Raw genomic sequence first — 22,301 nt, forward strand, 5'->3', positions numbered from 1 at the left:
GAAAATGCGATCTTTATAGGAATATCTTCGCTTAAATGAGGAAACGGAAACCGCGAGTGCTGGCCGTTCCTGGAACAGCACCCTCGACCTGCTCACCGCGGTCCAACTTCTTGTTAAGACGAACAAGCATGAAACGGAGGATGGTTGCCGAAACGATGGCAACAAAGGCAGTCGCGCAGTTGACTGACATGGCGGTGACTAGAGATAATTGTTAGAGTCGGAATCAGGGTAAAATCCAATTAATAGAATCTTACCAAATCGTGGCTTGTCGCTATCAGGGTACATGTAACTGGCATAGATACTGCTAGCATTGCTGACACAGTTGATTGCGGCGAGTGCAGCAGCACGCTTAGACGCAGGACGTGGAAGAGTGTTTGAAATCCAGCCCAATGCAACAACGTATCCAGAATAGAAAGATGGCACCATGAGCATCATCGACACATACCGAGGCGCAGTATCCGTGGTTGCGGCAGCGATGATAAATGCAGCGACCGAAACGTATAGAGGCAGAGTAACATGGAAGTATCGTTCTCCAGTACGATCAGAGTGCCAGGCGTTGAGAAAAGCGGTAATGACTGCGAGACAATAGGGAGGTGCGGTCAGGAGAAGGGTTTCAATATTTCCGTAGTTCAAGGTTTGAACGACAGTGGGGAAGAAATTGGTGACGGAGGCAGAGGAGACGATGCAGAGGATCATCAGCATCTAGAAAGAATTGAATATTAGCATTTCCGAGCTGATTTACCAGTCTTAATGTACGTACCAGAACCCAAGTCTTTGAATCGGTGAATGCGAGCTTGGCGCCATGCAGGAAAGATTGGTCCTCGCTATTTACCCAGTCATCCTCGCCAATATCTTCCTCCAGACGCCATGCCGCGAGATCTTTCTCCTCTTCTGTGAGCCAAGAGGTGGTACGAGGGAAGTTGGGCAAGATGAAAATCGAAATGAAGGCGACGACAATAGTGATAGCACCCTCGATAATGAACAACCAACGCCTAGAATCGTCAGGTCACATTGACAACTGTTTTACATCAGAATATCTTACCATGCACGTAGTCCCTTGACATTATCCATGTTTCTGGTAATACCAGCAGCGATCAAGCCCGAGAAAGCCCCCGAGAGAAGAGAGCCAGAGTACAGAGCGGCAGTGCGGAAGCCCAGCTCTTTTCGGGTGTACCAAGCACTGAGAAAGTAGAGACAACCGGGCTAGAATAGTTAGTCGTTGTATCTTAAATATAAGAGATAGACATACAAAGTAAGCAGCCTCGACGAAACCAAGGAAAAATCGGACGACTACTAGGCCAGCGTAGCTTTGGACGGCAGCGGTGAGCGTCGAGATGATACCCCATGCTACCATAGCCGTAGGAAGGTAGATGGCTGGCTTTCCGATCTTGTTAAGAAGCAGATTGGAAGGAACTGTTTTGAATTAGTTGGGTTTTGAGTCACTCTTGGCGAGATAATACTGACCCTGCATCAAAAGGTATCCGACAAACAGAATACTAACGCAAGTCTTGGCTAGGTTAGTATAAGTCATAACCGGAGAGGAATCGACATCCTTCTTACCGCGTATTGATTCCCATGAAGTCCGAGGTCTGACTCGAGTCCTGCCAGACGAGCAGCGGCCTAGAAAGGTCAGTCATTATTATCCTAACTTGAATAACGTCACCAATATCTCACTTACAATGTTATTCCGATCCAGGTAATTCAGAATGTACATAATAATCAACATGGGGAGCAGACGAAGATCAATCTTTCGAACGAGAGCTCGCTCTGCTTTTTCGCGGTCCTCTGGTGATAGACCAGCGACATACGCCGGGGCCTCTTTCCGGGCATTAGGCTTGTTGGCATTGGCAACTGTTTCGACATTTTCCGCTAAGGACTTGTCGACGTTTGCGATCTCAAGATCGCCTGATGGTCGAGGGGACATCTTCTCGCTCGGTAGTGTAGAAAATATGGAAAGAAGTAATGGATTTGATCGATTGGATAGGAGAGCGAATAAATTGCCCTGGCTATCTCCTATTGGAGATAAGAGAATACCGAGTCAAGCAAGGGGTAGGAAGGCGGAGAAAAGACAAAATGAAGAAAGGAGTCACAAAAAAAAAAAAAAAACTTGGGAGCTATGTAGTACATATCGGGAAAAGAACGTTTTTTCCAGGCCGGAATACATTCAGTCGGCAGTTTAGGGTGGGATATGGTTAACGGTGGCGTCAATCAGCGCGGACCCCGAGATACGCAAGTTTGGTGCGTTGCGAGCTATTCAACCGAAGGCATCGGTGTTAGTCCGATTATCACCTCTATACTCAGACTCTCCGATGGATATACCCCACTGGGGAAGAAAGGAAAACTCGGTCAGGTCGGTCAACTGGGGTTAGTTGGTTAATTGAACCCCGGCCGGGTCTATCGTCGGCCAATAACAAAGCCATAGCGGCCCAGGAACGGGTCCTCCGGCGCGGGGGAAGACCGGGGAAAGTGAAATACGGGGCCCAGATGCGAGAGTTCTTGCGGGGAGCTAAGCCAGTTGCACACCGCGCTCTCGGGTTCAATGGTAAGATGCAGCCGACTTTTCTCGGTTGCACCCGCCAGGGAAATGAGGAAATGATCTTCTCCGTCTCGTGGGGGTCGTGATTCATGCAGAAGACCCTGATTTCTCGGATCGAGAATGAAAGAGGCCGCTAAACCAGGTTAAGCAAGATGATGGCGTGGGGGTGCACATTAGTGGTCAGCGTGACAGCAAGTCTTGCTTTCGGGGCTTGATTGCTTGATGTTCTGTGCAACGGTGGCGTGGCGAGCCCCGTCTTTGTCAACGTTATTGGTGCACGATGTGCATCTGGAGAATGATGCAGCAAGTGCAGTCCGGCCCATCCGGGTCGAGATGGAAAAGTTGCTACTTCTCGCAAGGTCTGGGCCACAGAAATAACATACTGGGCTGCCGATAAAAGATTCTCATCCAAGAAAGATTGTACTGGATGTTGTGATTGATGTACGGAATGTGCATGATGCTTGGGCGTCTGAGGAATTCGGCTGGCGCGAGGGACAATCAGCCCACCCCGACACCGTGCAGCAGCCCAACCGCGTCAATGGTACAGTTTCATAGTCACACTCGAGTGCATTCCATATGTATTCAAGACCAGACCAGGTGGTGTTCCATTATTACTTGTTACTGAAGTTTAAGTAAAGAATTGAAATGGCATGACAACATATGCATGCGTACCGGATTTTCTCCGCCACTTGACTTTCCTCTTCCTTTTTAGTGCCCAGTAAGCGAAGCGCTTTCCTCTCTGAACGCGCTGGGCAGATCAGTGATTATCGGAAAGCCACTCTGAGCGCTCTGGTTGCTCTTTTACGTGGAAGCTGGTCAAAACACCTCAATAAAATTCAACACGCTATCCCAAAAATTCCCTCCTTTTAAATTGCTTCGAATTTCCTATCCAAAAACCGTCGGTATAAAGGCACTTGCAACTTTTAGTAGCACATAACTTTTCCTCTGGAAGAAAATGCACGAGTAGGTAATTTCGTCTCACTGGCTTATCAGATCTCAGGTAGGGGCTGTACGTTCCTAGTGATTTTTCTTTTTATTGTCCTTCGTATGCTACATGCCAAGCTTTATTGCAGTCAGAGCATCTGGAGCCACCCATCTGCGATATCTAATTTAGACTATATGGGCCCGAGACATGAAATCAAATCTATAGGCTGCGAGAATACGAAGCTTCTTGTTCAACCGAATTAGACCGTGGATGGCAAGAGTCTAGTCGCAAAGTAAATCATTAAACAACTTGATTATCTTCCAAGGTTCTCGTCGGAAACTCGATAGGATATCTTGCAGCCCTGGAGCGGCCAATGTAAACATATATGAGTACTTGACTCTTTAATCGCCTCTAGAACCTTGTACTGTAAATGATCTACACAGTACTCTGAATACTCGTAGTACTTACTATAATTCCCAGGGACTCCAAAAGGATAGTAGATAGATACGGCGCTCCATAGTCGCAATCGACCCAGTGTTTCTGCCACATCAGCAGCATCATAAAACAACTTCTTATTATAATAGGGTATATAACAGGAATCAAATATTGTGTATTTCGAATTAACTAACAATCTCTTCCCATCAAGTTGGAACAGTTGAAAACAGTGTTACAATTAACTAACGGCTTATCTACTACTAGCTCTAGGGTGTTCATTCTGATCACCTTTATATAATAGGTATCTATGCCATACCTAGTATTCCGAGTCTTGCGATGGTCGTTTGGTCTTGAGAGTGAAGAAGTAAAGGTTATGTTATCCTGCTCACATTCAAGAGGGTATATCGGGTATCAAATCTATCACCACTGGCCGAAATAATCAATTACTGGCCACCAAATTACAAGCGAGCTCTTATTGTCAACGACTTGATCACTCGGTGGCTATACTCAATATCTCGCAGGGTCGGTATAACCCGCGCGCCAAGATATTGGCACCTGGGCATGACACAGACCTGATCCCAGGAGAGGAAGACAAGTCGAGCTGGCTCGAGGCTTTAAAGTTTTTTTTTCGGAAAACCCCGCTAGCCATTCCTGTTGATGACATTTTCCCAAGCCCCGCACTTCTAGGCGTTGAAACAACTTGGACCCCCTTTCCTTGCGCGTCTCTCGCCGTTGGTACCACAAGGTTGATCTTTTATCATCACTGGCTAAGTCCTCGCACGAAGCATAAAAGCCTTTAGCGTTACTTTACTATCTATATACCTAAACCCTGAATTACCTTTGGAGCTGTTATTTACCTTCATTCGCGGTCGATCCGGGAGGTGAAGTTGAAATTGTGTTGCACTGTGAGCAATGGTGGGCGTGCCACGCAGTAAAGGCTGTTTAGTTTGTATCAAACGGCGGGTCAAGGTAAATGTGTCTTCTACAATAAAAAAGGCATTGATCCTATTGATAATCATAAAACAGTGCGATGAATCGCGCCCAGGGTGCCAGCGCTGCCAAAAAAGGGGCACGCCATGCCCTGGATATACGAAGGATCTGGAACTACGCTTTTATTCCAAAGCGCCTCTTGCTACTAGTGGCGATGATAAACCAGCCACTGATCAGAAACAACTGATATCCTCGGTCAATACCCCAATCGATGGAATGGTGGCACGAAGTCTGACCGGTAAGGCTATTGCGCAGGGATACCGTGAGGGCTTTTGTGGTTTTATAGAAGCCAATTTTCCAGGCCAGTACTATGGCTACAGCACCCGTTTTGATACAAATTGGTTTTACGTGGCCCGTAAACCCCAGGAAACGACTGGAATGGCATTTGATTGGGGTATACGAAGCCTTGGTGCTTTACATATTGGCCGCTCACAAGGCGATGATCAATTAGGCCTCGTTAGCCGAGAGATGTACGGCCAGGCTTTAAGTCAACTAATACGAGCCCTGAGACACCGGACCCTGGCTGCCACAGACGATACGCTTGGTGCCGCTATTCTCCTGGGGGCGTTTGAGATGACTTGCTCGACAGGGCATAATTCGTGGATGCTCCATTCCCGTGGAATTTCGTATCTTTTTCAAGCACGTGGAGCCAGGGCTCATGTTCAAGGGTTTGGCCGGACCCTTCTCGTATCATTTCGAGGATTTCTCGTGTATGATGCGATGATCCGCCGCGAGCGGTGTTTCCTAGAAGACGAGGAGTGGGGGTCGATAATCCCGAACATGATTGACGAGGACAGGCGGCGTGGCAAGGCCAGTCGGCTAGGCGAGTTGATTGAATACGCATTTCATGAGGTAGCTCGCTGTCCAGGCTTTCTTGCGATAACGCATGCTCAAGTCGAATCTGCGAATGTAGCTGACACCGAAAGAGAATCCCTCATAACGTCAATTTCTGATTGCCAAAGGGCACTCCTCGAGTATCATTCCGAAGGAATCGCCGCTATGAATTCTCTTCAGCAACCTTATAGTGCAGAGGACCGGGATTTCTTTGGGCCAATTCCCAGTAAGGTTCATATTACACTTGCAGAGTTCTCCTTGCAAGGAATGGGCTCAGCCATTGCTTTACTCCAGCAATTACTTGTGACCCTGAGCTCCGACAGTTTACGCAGAGAGACTTTGCGAATTTGTCCAGGCACTCAGCACCATCAAACCCAAATTGAGGGTGACATATCTCCGTTCATGATGAAATCGTTTAAATCATGGAGCTTCTCTGGCAACCCTTCACTCCCCAGGGAACATGAGGCATCACATACGTGGTTTGATCGAGTCTCAATGATGATGGGAATGTTAATGGATGCATAGCAATTTCAAGTTCCTTGAGTCTTCCTCTCCTGTGGAATTTACACGTAACTGGACACGTGCATTTAGTTTTTCAAGTTGAATATGAATATTTGGTCGAGTGATATTAGCCCTGGTGTACCTATTCGGCATTCAAGAACATAAAGGAGACCCGAGAGGCCGTCGTGTGACTAGCAGATAGCGCCCGGTTTAAAGTTGAAGCCATCTCGTGTACAGTGTTGCGATTTGTGCGGGTAATTATTGGAAAGTTATAAATGAACGCATACAAACACCTATTCCCATATGACAAGATCAGGAGACCACCAGCGACTATGTGGGTCACAAATCGCGCCCCGGCCCGTTGGACGGGCGGAGCTCTTGGATTTTTGATGCGGATACGGGCGCAGCGCGGGCCGTATATCACCAAGCTAACTATATCGGTTATATTATAGGAATATCTTACAGGGGGTGGCCGAGGCTCCTTTTCTTCATTTGCCACACTACCTCAACGTCAGGCGTTTGAGAGTCTAACAAGGCCCAGCCATTCTAGCTAAAAGCGCTGAATATTCAATCTGGATCGCCACGTTGGTTATGCACTCATTCCGTGGTTAGAGTTGGTTGGATGACATCACGACCTCCAGGGCTGGTATATAGAAAATGGCTGATTGGCTGCCGGCTCTGACTCTCGACTTCTAGAGGAACTCTATTCACGACAGCTAAACATGACCTCGACCGCCTTCGTTGAGAACCTTCGGGATAGGAGCTTCGTCCTTTGCTTCTTATTCATGACCGTCTTGATCGCAGATTTATATGCCTATATCCATTTCCGCTGGTGGCATTTTTCGCAACCATGCCTAGACGACGATCAGAATCAAGCCTTCCTTTTGAAGAGCTTGGCCATATTACCTCTGACGACGTCAATGGAGGCATTTCAAATGCCTTCGGAGAGGTACAGCAGTTCCACCAAGGCCTTCACCAGCGCCACGTCCAAATGATTGCATTAGCTGGAACAATTGGAACTGGTTTGTTCCTCAGTTCTGGCCAAGCGATTGCAACTTCAGGTCCTTTGGGTGCCTTAATTGGGTATACTGTTACCGGAATCGCTGCTGCCAGTGTCGTCTCTGCTGTGGGAGAGATGGGTTCTCTAGTGCCCCTTAGTGGAGGTGTTGTTCGCTATGCAGATTATTTTTTCGACCCGGCACTATCATTTGCTGATGGATGGAATCAGATATACTCATATTTGGTATCTGTTCCCGCAGAAATTGTTGCAGCAGCCGTGTTGGTTGAATTCTGGATTACAGTTAGCAACGCAATATGGATTACTGTATTCGGACTGCTAATGCTCATTACGCCCTTGTTGTTTATCAGAATCTATGGAGAGATCGAGTTTTTCTTCTCTATGATGAAGATAGCACTCATTATTGGACTAAACATCATGGCTATTGTGATTACCTGCGGTGGAGGACCAAATGGTGAATCTATTGGATTCAGATACTGGAGAAATCCAGGGCCATTCGTCCAATATCTAGGTATACATGGTTCTGGGGGTCAATTTCTTGGCTGCTGGTCATCCTTTTACAATGCAGTCTATGCATACTCGGGAATTCAGAACGTCACTGCTGCTGCTTCTGAGCTAAGGGCACCAAGGCGTTCAATTCCAAAGGCCACTAAACGCATTTTTATTAGAATCTTTGCTTTCTATGTCTTGTCAATCTTCACAGTTGGCTTGATCGTCCCATCCAATGATCCAAAGCTTCTTCAAGGAAACTCCACTCATCCCACGGCTTCTCAATCACCATTTGTTATTGCTGCCGAGCGTGCTGGGATCACAGTTGTACCATCGATTATTAACGCCGTTATAATATCCTCAGCTTGGTCTGCTGGCAATGCGGACATACTTTTTGGCTCTCGAATTCTCTACGGCATCTCAGTTCTTGGACATGGGCCCAAGGTTTTCCAGCTGCTGAATCGATTTGGTGTTCCTTATGTTTCTGTTATTCTTTTTGGAGTTTTTATGACTTTGGGGTACATGTCGCTCGGCGAGTCCTCCAGTGCAGTTTTTAGGTGGCTACAAAATGTTGTAGCTGTCTCTACCCTGGTGGACTGGGGTATCATCTGCATTGTATACCTCCGGTTTTACTATGGATGCAAGAAACAAGGGATCAACCGACACACGGAGCTTCCTTGGGCGGCCCCTTTTCAGCCCTACTCCACCTGGGCCTCACTTATATTGTTCGCCCTTTTACTTCTTACTGGTGGGTACAGTGCTTTTATACCCGGCCACTGGAGCACTGAGACTTTCATCTCGTCCTATATCAATATTCCGATAATTTTGGTGCTATACTTTGGCTACAAAATCTGGAAGAAGACTACCATTCGTCCTTTGGAGGCAATCCCGATTTCTGGATTCGTGCAGTTTTATCTCTGCCAGGAATATCCAGAGCCCGAGGCCAAGCCCAAGAAGGGTCTCAAAAAATTAAAAATCCTGTGGGCATAGGTTCAGTTGAGAAATCATAATTGGTAAGTAGCTTATAGTACAACCATGTTGTGGATTATGCTGATATTTGACAGCAAGGCTTCAAGTTGCCAGATGTCGAATGCCAAACAACTCGTTTTAAACCTTTGAATAATACACAATTAATATACCTTACGACCATCGCATATCGCCAAGCTGCTAGCTGTTGTCCTTGACCAAAATCCGTGGTAGAAGAAACACGTCAAGCAAACCATCAAACGTGCCCCATAGCATTGATAAGGCTACGACGATTAAGGCCGGATTTAATGCCATAGTCTACTAGTATCGAGCATGCGTCACTGGTGGTGGACCTTGCGTTAATGCCCTGGTGTATTTCGAGGCAATCTCTTTCCTGCGGCAAGGAAGCCAATCCATAATTCTCTAAGTCATAAAATCACAGAAAACATGTGAAGCAGGAACTTGCATCTGCTTTCTATTTCAACCAATATACGCCGAGAGGCGTCAACTAAAAGGTACTACTACTACATATATCTGTATAGTATCCGCACAAGCTAAAAGCCCGGAAGCTAAAATCCATCCCCCTTTCGCCACTACCCACCGTCCACTAAAATAAAGATCTATGACTGGCGCTGAAACTATCTCTCGCCACCAATGTACATAATTCAGGGGACTTTGATCCATATTATTATTACTGTACCCATACTACTCCGGACGGAGTATAACTCCACAAAAAGTAAGAAAGAAAAGAAAAAGCCCCACTACCCCTGACGCACAGAGCATCTGTTTCGAGCGCTAGGACCTCGCCTCGCCCCATGAATTAGCACACGCGCAAGCTCAGGGGTATTTCCAGGTGGCAATTGAATTTTATGCAAGCAATGCAGGTACTCCATACTCGTACATAGTGCTAAGTGCGGAGTACATGGCAGCGCATTCTATGGAGTCCCGAAGTCGGCCGAGGTTAATAAGCCGAAGCAATGCTAAGTGTACGAAGTGTACGAAGTATACGGAGTATACGGAGTATAGAGTAGACTTGGTAGGGTCAAGTGATTTATTTCGCAGTAAAGAACTCCATCGGAACGATCTCGAAAACAACGAAGACAGAACACCGGACAAAGAGAAAAGGAAAAGATCAAATATTTTGTCGATGCAAGGCTCAACCGCCTCACCATGCCTGCATTGAATCAGGGGATGGATGAAAGGAGAGGGTGGGTAAGAAGCCGAAGAGGATACAAATAGAGGAGATGCTAGATGGGCGAAGATGCAAAGGCTCGGGTTGCATTCAGACGAGCTGGATAAAAGAAAACGGCGGACCCAGAGACATGACCATGGAGAGAAAAATGATGTGCTAGAAAAAACAAAAAGAAATTGCCCAGTTGCCCACGCTCCCAATATTCGATGACAATGATTTCAGATGCATGCGGAAAGGACAGAAGGCGGCGAGGAGGATGGAAGAGCAGGCAAAAACCAGAGAGGCCAAAAGGGAGAGAAAAAAATATTGAGATGAACAAGAACCGCCGCGCCCGTAGATGGTAAAGGGGGGAGGGGGACAACATTCATTAGATCAACGCCAAATGGCGAGGGTCGAGGCAGAAAACGGAGGGCTGCGGCATGAAGACAACCAAGATTTGCAGACAAGCCACACCATTTTGTTGGGCGCATAATCCCCGACCACGGGAAGAAAAGGAAACGAGACACCGGAACGAGGGTCGGCATTAAAGGGAGACCGATAATTCGTCGATATAGTCGATCACCCACACGCAAATAATCATCAAACACCACCAAATCGCCAAAGTTTATGCAGATCTATGGACAAGGATGCAAGACTTGACCAGCAGGAAGCTGACCACGCAAGAGAACCCCGGCCGGTTTCAAATGAAGTGCGTGTAAATCTTGGAGTTTTCGTGAACCTCCATCTCCTATTAATCATTGTTAGCCTGGGCTCTTGCTGCTGAGGATTCCGTCGTATCGTGCTGTGGGTGACTTACCATTTTGAAATTGTTAATTTCCTCCCGGATCTGTTGGGCAAGCAGAGGAGTGAGGCGGTTGCAAGTCGCAATTTCACCTCGGCGGTCATACTCGCCACTTGGCCAGGTGTCATGAAACTGGATGCGAGGGCTGAAAGCGATATTTCTCCCAGCCACAGACTGGGGAGTGATGGGGGCGCTCTTCGCGTCGGTAGAATTGTATCGTCCACCTTCGGTCAGGAAGTAGTCCTCGCCCGCAATCTTGACATGATCAGTCTGACGGGGTCGCCCGGACTCATCGGGGGTAGTCGGGGCACTGGAGTGCGGTGAATCGTTGCCGTTCAATGCGTGTGCAGGCGACGAGACACCCAGATCGGAATGCGTTTTCTTCAAAATGCCCCTCTTGATGCCGCCGAGAATGGCGGCCCGCTCCGAGTCTCCACCGATAATACTCTTGCGAGTTGGGGGGATAGGATCCGACACAATTCTTTGATCTCGTTCCCGAATCGAGGCAGATCGCCTAACATCCAAGTTGTTGCCATCGCTCACCTTGGGGAAAACAGTACCGCCTCGAGGAAGGTCGGCCGGGTCTGCGTTGACTGTGACACTCTCTCGCTCTGCTTCAACATTGACGACGGAGATTTCGGGGGTGATCGGGTTGATGGCACCCTCGACATCGGCGACAGACTTGGGACGAAAGAGGCCGACCAAAGAACGGCCCGACTTCTTAACGCCCTTGCCCATCTTACGAAGCATCATGGATGCCGACGAAGCAGTAGATGACACAGACAAAGCATCGGTTGACCGAGAGAAGAGACCTCCTTGAGTGCTATAGATACTTTCGCCTAGACCACTGGCTTCTTGCTGGGCTGCGATAGCTGCTTGTTCCTCTCCAAGTTCTTCCCGTAGGGCCTCCTGACGAGCCTTCTCGGCCGCAATGGCTTCCCGCTTGGTAGCATTGGATTGCTTCAGGAGCTCCGAGGCACTACCAAATGAGAATGCACGTCGCAAACGTGACTTTCCAGGCCTCTTCGAAGATTCATTTTTCAGTTCCGTCAGGCGTTTGGCAGCCGGTGAGTCCGTTGGCGGCGAGGAAGCAATGTTTTCTTTATCGTCGGTCTCGTGTTCGGTGGTTGGGGAATCGGGAGTTGTGGATGCAGGCTGGGATAAGGGAGAAGGCTTGGCCACTCGTTTTTCTTCGGGCTTGCCAGTCTTGCTATTGACAGAGCTAGTTTCGGGCGATGATCCCTCGCGAACCTGCAGTAGACATCGATTAGATTTTGAACACTTTTTTTTTTCTTCTCTCGTCTCCCCTGATTGTTTTCGTGCGAGCTTTGCTGCTTGCTTGCATGTACGTACCGATGAGGTCGAGGAATTGGCCGAGTGTTGACTCCCTGAGCTGGTGCGGTGAGAATGGGATGAACGGGGCCGCTGGTTTGCGTCGAATGAGATAAAGTCGTAGGGACCAGACTGGGTTGGCGGAGGCGAGGAAACGGGCAGTTGGAGGTTCAGGTCAGGGTATGTACTGGGGTCCATGTTTCCTAAACTCCGACGGCGGTACCGTTTGGCCATATCTGGTTGTTGCTTATCCGCATGAGACGTATCATCCGCACTTAGACCCCGATGATGTGGATTGTATCGCGGAATACGCAGGCCCGTTGTAGCATTTGTCTGGTCATCTGTTGGGGGAGAAACTGGGGATGATGCCGGGACCGGTGATTGTGAACGAGCCGTTTGATTCGGCCGGCGGTAGCGGTTTGGGGATGGCTTGGCCGAACCAGCGGGGGAAGAGATGGTCATGACGGAGGGAGTAGGAAGGTTGGCGGTGGAGAGGGGACGAAGAGGCTGGTCGGACCTCGGTTGCCTAGAGGGAAGGGCACTGTCGTCCTTGGAGATGTGGGAGTGAAGGGTAGGGTTGGAGGAAGTTGATACAGAACCAGCTGCAGGATTGACGTTTCGCGAGGCGACACCGGCATATGAAGGATTCCCTTGACCCTGCGTGATGACGGGGGCGGAGAAGGTACGGTGCTCCGGGCGAAGATGGGGGGACCAGGACTGGCGATGTTGAGTGTTGGACGACTGAGCCAGATTTGGGGTGTAGGCGTAGGGGGCCACCATGGGGTTACCGGCTCGATATCCGCCGGTGTTGCTCGCATTAAAGGAGCCCCACGACGACATGTTCTGGTAACGAGAGGAAGATGACTGGGATGAAGGGCCGGCAAAGGTGCCCGAGGAAGAGGAAGGACGCGTTTGGAGCACAGGAACCGTGCCACTCTGTTGGGGGATCGTTTGAACCAACGCAGCCATATTGTTCTCGGTGTCAACGAGTGTCAAGTGGAATCACACGAGTGTCCCGGTCGGACCAGACTCTCGATAATGCAACTCGTGGAAGAACGGGGGCACCGATGGAAAATCGTCAAGGACGAAATGGGGGCGGGTTGCTAAGACGGAGGAAATGTCAGTCTGTCATGGCGGCATTTGAATGGTTGGTATGAAAAATAAATTTGCAGGTGAAGGTGAAGATGAAGCAGAGGATGAAGATGACGATCGATAGGAAGAAAAGGAGACCAGGCAGAGGTTGTGATTTAATTTTTTTTTTTCGTGGATGTTGGGGGAGAGTGCATATGAGCAACGCGTCAGCCAGGGGGGGGAAGAGGGTGAGGATCCTACCTGTTCTCTAAGTAGCGTGAACATAAAATATGTTGTACAACAATTAAAAAAAAGGAGATGGGGAAGAGAGAAAGAGAGACGCTGAATGCGAATAAAATGCAGTAGACTCGAAACCAGGCGAGTTGGAAGAAACGAAAGGTGGTCAGATTTGGTGGTGGTGGAGAGGGGGAGAGACCGGAGACCCTGGGGTAAAGGGGAGAGAGAAAGTGGTTCGGGGGGGAGATGTACAAGAAAGAAAAGAAATTGGGAAAAGAAAAAACGAAGGCCCCGAAGAATAAAACCAGATCCTTGGAAGGGCCAGAAAGAAGCCGTTCGTCTGGACTGGGGGGAAGGGGGAGAGATGGGAAGAAGAGTGGAGGAGAGGAAGAGGAGAAGTTGAGGTGAGTGGTGGTGGTGGTGGTGGTAGTAGGGAGTAGTCTCGTAGTAGGGAGTAGGGAGTATTACTAGGGGAGGATTAGGGTATTTCCCCACGTTAGGGTTTTAGGGATACAGAAAAAAAGAGAGATAAATATGATAAATAACACCAGACTCTGTAGAATCGAACATTACCCTTCAATCCTTATTTTCTCCTGTTCTCAGTGCTCTGGTGCTCTGCTGTTCTTTCTCGGATGTATTCGCATGCCCCCTTAAACCTTTGGGTCCACCTAATGCCAATCAACTCCTCCACACTAACCACCACCACCACCACTACCAGCATAGCAGCATAGCCTTCTGTCAAAAAGTCCCACCTTCCACTCTCACCGGAGGTACGAGTACGCTGGTTCCTGCACATAATCAGCTGTTGCCTCGATTTTGGTTGGGATGTTCGACTACTATATCACTACTACCACGGCCACTCTACAACCACAGTACACCCTTCTGGTGTATATCTGCATCTACATGTACTCCGTACTAGTACTGCCATTACGAGTATCCCATTGTCCCATTAATTTACAGCCTACTCCCCAGTGTCCCGCGATTGGCGACTGCACTAACGCTAACTGCAACGCTATCCTTGACGGCGTTTTTCTCCACGGCCAACCGCGAATCCACAAGCGTTCGGCGAAACATCAGGCGGCTCCGTGCACCGCACGTGCGATCGCTGGAATGTTGCCCACACAATTAGATTGCCCAAGGATCAATCTTTCTACGGAGTATTCATATTGATTGCGATTATCGTATACCAATACGAGTACTATGAGTATAGCATACTCCCTGTGATTCTCTTATCCCAGTGGAGTGGAAAGTTGATGTTGATAACCGGCAGATCCCCCAATTCCCACTTGCTCCCACTTCATTTCCCATTTTCCACTGTTTGGTAGGCCTTTCCATGGAACGCTGCCACTGCAACCCAGCTACCCGTCGGGTGAAACTGCTTTGCTGCTTGCCAGCTTGCCAGCTTGCCAGCTCTACACAGCTAACCCCCAGAATTGACTCCGTCATCCTCCCTTACCTGCATGCACCCTTAAGGAGATTGGGGATGAGGCTGAAGGCATCTCCCCGTGCTGTGCGAGGTCGAGGCAATTTGCAACCCGGCGGGACTCGAGGATTCCGTTGGCTTCGATCGGATCCGATGGGAAGATACATCACAAGAATGAGAACGACGATTCCCTCATGTATAATGATACCATTACCATCCCTCCTAGATTTAGCTCATGCAGAACTGACGTGATTGTCAACCGTGGGCTGACCGAGCAGTTCGTGCCACCGACGCCTCGTCTTATCATGTCGGGACGGACCCGAGCTTGATGCTCTCCACACGGTTTCATTTCAGCTGATCCGCTTTTCGATTTCCGCTCTTTATATTTTAGTTGCGCACGTTTCATCTCCAAATGTCTTGGTGTCAAACAAGATGACCCAGATCTATTGATCGGACTGCACAGCTACATCGTATCGTAGTACTAGCTAACTATCTCCGGGCTCCCGAGCTCCGAGCTACCGTAGCTACTTGTATATCGACAACTATCCCTAATCCACACAAGCGGGGCCATTCGTTTTCGTGTTCTCTCTTTTCTTCTTCTACCGAACAACCAAAATTGTAACTCCTTATCGCATCTAAATTATCTCCGCGCCCCCTCTTTTGAGTCTCCACTGCTGCAAACCACGGCGATCCACCACCACACCAATAACACTTCCCGCGTGATCGACATTGCCCCCCCCCCCCAGCCCATCCCATCCTTTTGAAGTGGGACAAACATCACATACAAATCTTTCTCTGTTGGGGCCAAAAAAATCGGATCGCGGTCGCGAGATGCAATCGGAAACATGAGGGGGCCCTATTATCCCTCCCATCCATCCCATTCCATCCCTGACTGGTTCACCGTTCTACCTCGCATATCCACAGTTCGGCTCACTCGCCGCATTAGCTCTTTGGCCTCTCCGATGCGGGATGCGATCTTTGTCTTTCGTCTCTGCCGAGGGATTTAGCGCTTCCTATAGATGGAATTGAGGGTCGCGGAGGGGCGTCAGAGCCCGCAAATCATTCAATTCATCTTGGGTCCGCAATAATCCATAATCCACAATCCACAATCCATACGAGGAATCCTCCCATTTCTGCCCCGTACGTGCAACTTGCAGGATTGACTCGGATTTCCTAGATTTTCTTCTTGTTCCTTGCTCGACGGAGTAGTGCGTACGTATGTACGGAGTATGTATGTATGTATGTATGTATGTACATAGTCCTCCTCGCTTTGACAGCATCCTGCTGCAGGCCTTGCTTACGTTCTGTAGGTACGGGAGATTGATCGACAGGTCGGCGCGGAATGCGCCAACCTCGTGTTCAACCCGTTGGATTGCCTTGCGAATGAGTTATCCTTTTACTCCGTACCTTATTTCACCTCATCCCATCCCATCCCACCCCATCTCATCCCATCTCATCCCATCTCATCCTCCCTATCCCCTCCCGGGCTTTGCTTGAATTGCTCCCTCAACCCGTGTATCCGCTTTTAATTGCCTCTTGCGGCATCGCGCCATCATTGCAATGCATGCTGCTCAATGCGGAGCCCACTTGCCCAGTGCCTTGGACACTAGAGTACCTGTGCAATCTCGTGGAGATGAGATCCGCGGCCAAGGAAATTACGACAGTGAATCAGCCAGGCGGCTTTCATTCTCAGCTGGGCAAGCGAGTCCAATATAATATCCACTTGTAAATCCCGGTCCGGGGAAAGGTGGAGGGGGTGGATTTGGCTTGGGTTTGGGCTTGGGCTTGGGCTTTGTGAGGATCGCGCCGTTGGATGGTCGTGACTCGTGAGGCCGTGCACACACTGTTACGCGAGTCACGGACTCGATGACTGATTAATGCGATGCCTGTGAATATCTTATCCCAGCAGGTTTCGCCAATCCCTAGCGCCCCAGATTAGACATCCCCAGGGCTGTCTAGAGAAATGAGGCCGGTTTGGTTTTGATGAAACCCCCATTCGTAGTTGAACCCTAGTTTTATCTCGATCCTCCAATTGGGGTTGGTCTGCTGTTTTCTTCAAGTATACCCCAGTCCTTTTTGTCATTTTACTCGCACTTTTCTACAAAGCCGCCGTCAAAGTAAACCGAGGTCTTCACCTCACCCCCATTCAACAACATCTCCTCTCCTCCCTTTTATCCTAACAACCTTCTATTATGAGTTAAACTACCCGAGTCGCCGGATTATCATACGACACGCACCCTCACTAACACACACACACAACCCCACCACTAAAGAAAATGTGGAAAACCAAAATAAAGTACACCCCCACAAAAAATCAAGCAAATGGCCCAAAGAGACAAAATACTCGTCCAAACGACAAAAGTCCAAGCTACAAGTACAGACGCGCAATTCCTCCGTATCCCGCATAGCTGTCAAATCACCAGTGGAGCGGGTCCCAGGATCGACACCGTTAGCCCTGGACGAGTAACGACAATCACTTCTCGCTCCCGGGACTCGACCGAAGCGGGGTCTGCTAGTGAGGTTAGTGGTTGATGTTTGGAGGACGGAGTACTTAGCCATGAACTATATCTGATTAGGCCATCTTTGAAGCTGTAGTCCACGGGTGACACCACAGACTTTTAGATCTTGTACCACTCGATCAATTGGATCAGTTGATGGGTCTTCCTGGGTATGTGCTATGCTAGTGCTATTATATGTTATGCTATAGCCCAGTCCCGGATTGTAACTTGGTACCGACTGCAACCTGGAAAATGGCAATTTTCAGTCAGCAATGGTGAACTCTATTCTCGGTTCGTATTCCTGATGGATTTGAGTCAATTAAGAATCTTAATTTTTTGGTTTTTCGAGTAATTTTATCTATCAACTTGCGTGTCCCGTGTCAATATACCAGCAGTCGAGCACGAATGCCCATCAATACTAAATATAGCGTCACATAAAGAACCCAAGCTTGGAAGATTCCCCCAAGTTGGGAATCTTCCCTTCTAGTACTATCACATAAGTATTTGACTAGCTCCTCTAGTAGTCCGGTGAGCGTCGAATGTTCGGTCAATCCTGTGGCAGCAACTATAGTACATATACATGCGCTGTGTCACTTCAACGCACGCCCCATTGCCTCGAGCGAACTGTGGACCGTATACAATCTGTCAGTGGCCGTGTTGCTGATCCCGTCGATAGACGCCATGATCTGGCAATGCTGTACTCGGGCCGTGAGCTGAATTGCCATCGAGACTATCTGTGCCCCAACAATGGAGACCAGGGTCGGATAGTGACTTCAGGGCTGGATCGGACTTGGACGTTTGATGAGGTGGCTCTGCTACGTACCGTCGTAGTTTTAGGTAAGTATTAGTACTACTAGTAACTAGTACTGGAGTATAGTATACTCACTGGCACCTGGGGAGGACGTGTAGGGCAATGCCTTCGTAATCTTGGGACACGGTAAAAGTAAAACCTACGAGAACTAGTACTACGTGCTTAATAAACCAGAGTTAAATGGTAGCTGCTTGCAGCCATGAATTTTGATCATTGGTCTATCTCATCACACATGGCGGTATAATAAACAAACAAAAAAAAAGGTTCATTTCAAATGTATCCAACCTCGACTAAAAGCCCAGGTCGGACCTGTTATCATCAAAGTCCCCAGAAACATCCATGCCATCCTCCTCATCATCCAGACCACCAAAGTGCATGAACTTCTCAGCCTTCGCATCAGTATCATCCGGAACCACGAAGCCGTTATCAACCTCGCAGTCCTTGAGGACACTATCCCGACCGATCTTGCTGTGTCGGCCCACAATGGTGCCCGTCACAACGGCCTTCTCACCCACAACGGCATAAGGCAGAATCACACATTTGGACAAGCGTGCGCCCTTACAGATCTTGGCACCCTCGCCAATGCAGCACTCCTTAATGACGGCGAACTCTTCAATCGTTACGTTGATATCGAGCAGACAGTCGGACTCCGTGACAGTGCAACGCTTAGGCACACCCTCCGGATAGGCGATCTTCTTGCTATGTGCGAGAGGGGAGGCGGCGTGACGGCCAACCTCGTCGATGGAAGGTAACTTGGCAAGACGAAGAGAGGTAGACAGCAGGATTGCGGAGCTGTCAACACGGCGGACAAAAGGTGCGGAGCCCTTTTGCACGTAGGCGAGAATTGGTGGGATCTTGCTCTCTTCTTCAGTATCGTTATTAGACGGGGCCTTCACCCGCGAGGCGAAAGTGGGCGACGGAAGCTCATGCTGAGCAAGAGGGGGAGTCACAGTTGAACCACTCTTGGTAGTGCTCATGGCTTGGAGATCAATCTCTTCCTCTAGAGATTCACCGTCGTTGCTTCCATTTTCCTCCGCATTATCGGCCTTGGGAGCCAGGACTTTGTTAATTCCGATCTTTTCCGCCAGTCCTCGCTGCCATTCAGCCTTGGCCCAGTAGCCGATCAGATCCTCACTGACGGACTGGAACTTTTCTTGATGGCGTGCAAGATCCTTGACCCAGTAAGGGAAAACGTACAGGTGAGCATCCCGATAGGTCGAAAGCATCTTGACCTGGGCATGCTTCTCCACGAGTGAATGGCGGACCAGGAAGCCTTTGTCATTTTCCATCTTCTCCTTCACGGTATCCATCGGCATAGACATGACAAGCTGATCAAGCTGGATTCGAGGTCCATTGACAGCCGGCGCATCATCCGTACCAAGCGGAGAGACGGCCACAAAATCAGTGGCTTCGCCCTTGACACTCTCCTCTCTACCCTGTGTTGGATAATAGACCGCCAATCCACCACGACGACCTCCTTGCTCACCCCAGGGCCGGAAACAGGGCCATCAGCATGGCGTCCTTCTCGTGTAGAAGAACCACCGAGTGCACTCTGTGATACCATCCATGATTCGAGTAGGGCTTCGCCGGGAATTTCGCAGATCAGATCGCAGGGAAGGAGGAGGAAGTCGGTTTTAATGCAGCTTTGAACTTCAGGGAGACGGAGCAGCTCGGCGGTACCGGTGACCAATTCTAGATCCTTGGGAGCGAGGACCGTTGGGGTTGGCGAGGGGAGGGAAGTTAGGTATTGGTTTTGTTTGAGGGCAGCTTGGAGGGGAGGAGCGGCGGAGGGAGGTGTGATCAAGGTGATATCTATTGAAGTTGTTAGGTCCAGGTTCGAATAGCCAGTTAGTGACTCGATCGATGATGCGCACCGGAGACACCAGATCTCTTCAGCCTGATAGTCCCAGTTAGCAATATGCCTTGGAAAGCAAAGTTAGGAGAACGAAGCTCACCAATCCAAAACATAGAATACTAGGGGGCGATTGGCGACATTAATGAGAGCCTTTGGTAGTTCTTCTGGCTTGGAAGCGAGCGTGAGCGAAACACCAGGTCCACACTATTCGATGTTAGTCCGCAAATGCCTCCAAAGTCAACCGAATTGAGAAGGAAAATATGGGAATAGCGCACCAGGACGAGGGCCTGGAAGCCCAAGGCGGGAACAGGCATTTTGAGTATAAGTCCAACAGAGACTCTCGAAGAGATCAAGACTTGTTTGAGTATAGATTGTATGAGCCCCGCGAGGAGGTGATGGTAGTGGGGTGGGGATGTTTCTCCGAAAATCCCTTCGATAATGCGTAGAGGGGATGACTGATGTAAAAGAAGCTTTCAGGAAGCTTCCTGGAATGAATTGAACAGCGATACCGTAGCTGAATAGCTGAACGGACTCTTCTCAGACAGTTGCTATGCGAAATGGACAAAGAGCCCCGATGACTCCAATCGCAACCCGCCGCTTTTTTCGAGTCACGTGCCGATATGACCCGCCTCCACCATAGTCCAAGAGACAAACAGTGTAAACAACAAGGTAAACACCGCGGTAACCAACCACTTCCCCAGCCACGCCGAGGTCGACCTGAGGTTCAGCTTTCCCTTTCCCCCTCTCCACCTCCACCTTCCCTTTCTTCTTTGCATGAGAAGTGAAATGTGACAGGCGATCCCATCTGCGACCGCGATTGATCACTTCTGCATGCGCTATCTTTAATATCAACACCCCTCCCCCTCACCACAATGTCTTTCCCCCAGGATCCTCGCCGCCGTCGTGGTGGTGCTGGTGCTGGGTTCAGCGCGACGGGCCGCCGAACTGCCATGGGCTACTGGATCCCTCTCGCGCTTACCGTTGGTGTCGCGACATTGAGCGTTGCCGCCTGGATATGGAGTGAACGAGACGAAGACGACGATGAGGAGGACGACCGCCGCCCCCACGACGGACAAGGCCCCTACCCACCACCACCCCCGGTCCCATCGGCGGCGACTTCCCTCCTCCATCCTATGCCTCGGAGGGCTATGCTAGAAGTGCAGGCGTGGACGGAGGCCCTGGAGATACTCCATATGATCCCACCTTCATGGGTCGCATGCAGGGTGCTTTGCGCCGAACTCCAAGCCCCCAGCAGATCTTTGACGGCGCAAGCCGAAAAGTCGCGGCTGGCGTGACAGCTGCCGGTGCTTTCGTTGGAAATGCGCTCACGTCCATCCGCGAGGAAAACCGTGGCGACTTTGAAGATCACTCGCGGTGGTCCGAAGAGGCTCAGTCTCGCGCCATTGGTGGTCAGCAAACCCCAACTATGAGTGGTGCGCTGCCAAATCGTGGACCTGTCTCTGGCCAGCACCCCATCGACAAGAAGAAAAAGACGGTTGTCATTGTCGTATCATCTCTCCCCTGCCGATTCTGATGAGTTTGCCTCGGAGCACGCTGTAAGCACCACCCCTCCTAACTCCTAGTTCCTACTAAGTCTATGATCGTACTTTGACTGACAACTCCAGTCTATCTTATCCCATCTGCCAGAACATGTTGATCTAGATACCTCTCGAATCTTTGTTCTGATCTACGCCCCTGAAGTGAAGCATGCGATTGGCCAAGGCAGCTCATCGCGTGCCACCCAATCTATCGCGTCGTCTTATTCGAACATTGCCACGGAAGAGGCGAACTCATCTGGTGAATTGCCAAGCAAGGACCTCCAGGCCCTTGAGCCTCGCCAAGATGACGACCTTGAGAGTCACAGCCCCTTCTTCAAGACCCTGTACACTCAGGCTCAAGCACTGGTTGAAAAGGAGAACATGATCATGCCTTTCAGCACGGCAACCGGTTATGTGCACCTTGTGCGCCACCTTGCCCCCGATCTCGTGTATGTCCAGGAGTCTCTCACTGGCAATGAAGGCGAGGGCGAGGCTGTCCAGCACATTTCCGGATGGGTTCGACAGGTCGTTGTTGTCGTTGGTGATGAGGGTGGCCGAGGCGGACTCATCGACAGTGATGACGAGTCCGCTCTTGCCGATAAGGGAGAGCGCTGGTGGCAAAAGGACGGCACAACTGGCATTGGAAAGCGCATTGATGTCGTTGATGTTCTTCGTGTTGGTGACGACTGGCGACGCCGGGTCAGCGGCTTGGACTAGTGTGTTTGTCCGAGCCTTCCAAACGACGTTGATGTTGATATTTGCCATTCTTGCATGTCTATATTTTGCCTCTTCTTGACGATTTTGCGCCTTCGATTCCCCTGTTATCATGATCCCTGTTCCTGCTACGCGCGATTTGATTATAATCCGCT

The 22,301-nt window shown here is 49.6% G+C and overlaps 6 protein-coding genes across 6 annotated transcripts; 3 read left to right on the forward strand and 3 right to left on the reverse strand.

Annotated features, from left to right (window-relative positions):
• Positions 1-31: 31 nt before the first annotated feature.
• On the reverse strand, positions 32-1,924 carry N7509_011612 (putative MFS transporter; the record flags this gene model as incomplete). Its single annotated transcript, XM_056636249.1, has 8 exons — positions 32-198; positions 255-702; positions 761-992; positions 1,043-1,203; positions 1,250-1,413; positions 1,465-1,507; positions 1,561-1,620; positions 1,679-1,924. 8 exons carry the CDS (start codon positions 1,922-1,924, stop codon positions 32-34), a joined length of 1,521 nt encoding a protein of 506 aa, XP_056482279.1.
• Positions 1,925-5,102: 3,178 nt separating this feature from the next.
• Positions 5,103-6,245, forward strand: N7509_011613 (uncharacterized protein; the record flags this gene model as incomplete). Its single annotated transcript, XM_056636250.1, has 1 exon — positions 5,103-6,245. One exon carries the CDS (start codon positions 5,103-5,105, stop codon positions 6,243-6,245), a length of 1,143 nt encoding a protein of 380 aa, XP_056482280.1.
• An 826-nt stretch (positions 6,246-7,071) lies between these two features.
• On the forward strand, positions 7,072-8,718 carry N7509_011614 (uncharacterized protein; the record flags this gene model as incomplete). The annotated part of the gene is made up of 1 exon (XM_056636251.1): positions 7,072-8,718. The coding sequence occupies one exon, from the start codon at positions 7,072-7,074 to the stop codon at positions 8,716-8,718; it is 1,647 nt and encodes a 548-aa protein (XP_056482281.1).
• Positions 8,719-10,565: 1,847 nt separating this feature from the next.
• N7509_011615 (uncharacterized protein) lies at positions 10,566-12,968 on the reverse strand (the record flags this gene model as incomplete). Its single annotated transcript, XM_056636252.1, has 3 exons — positions 10,566-10,613; positions 10,683-11,918; positions 12,021-12,968. 3 exons carry the CDS (start codon positions 12,966-12,968, stop codon positions 10,566-10,568), a joined length of 2,232 nt encoding a protein of 743 aa, XP_056482282.1.
• Positions 12,969-18,329: 5,361 nt separating this feature from the next.
• Positions 18,330-20,208, reverse strand: N7509_011616 (translation initiation factor eIF2B subunit gamma; the record flags this gene model as incomplete). Its single annotated transcript, XM_056636253.1, has 5 exons — positions 18,330-19,475; positions 19,526-19,851; positions 19,914-19,936; positions 19,995-20,098; positions 20,170-20,208. The coding sequence occupies 5 exons, from the start codon at positions 20,206-20,208 to the stop codon at positions 18,330-18,332; spliced, it is 1,638 nt and encodes a 545-aa protein (XP_056482283.1).
• A 558-nt stretch (positions 20,209-20,766) lies between these two features.
• On the forward strand, positions 20,767-22,149 carry N7509_011617 (uncharacterized protein; the record flags this gene model as incomplete). The annotated part of the gene is made up of 3 exons (XM_056636254.1): positions 20,767-21,051; positions 21,117-21,401; positions 21,520-22,149. 3 exons carry the CDS (start codon positions 20,767-20,769, stop codon positions 22,147-22,149), a joined length of 1,200 nt encoding a protein of 399 aa, XP_056482284.1.
• Between the last annotated feature and the right edge of the window lie 152 nt (positions 22,150-22,301).

This window comes from Penicillium cosmopolitanum, assembly GCF_028827165.1.
Source record: "Penicillium cosmopolitanum strain IBT 29677 chromosome Unknown utg000011l:1.0-3548175.0:1.0-3550911.0, whole genome shotgun sequence".
Lineage (NCBI taxonomy): Eukaryota > Fungi > Ascomycota > Eurotiomycetes > Eurotiales > Aspergillaceae > Penicillium > Penicillium cosmopolitanum.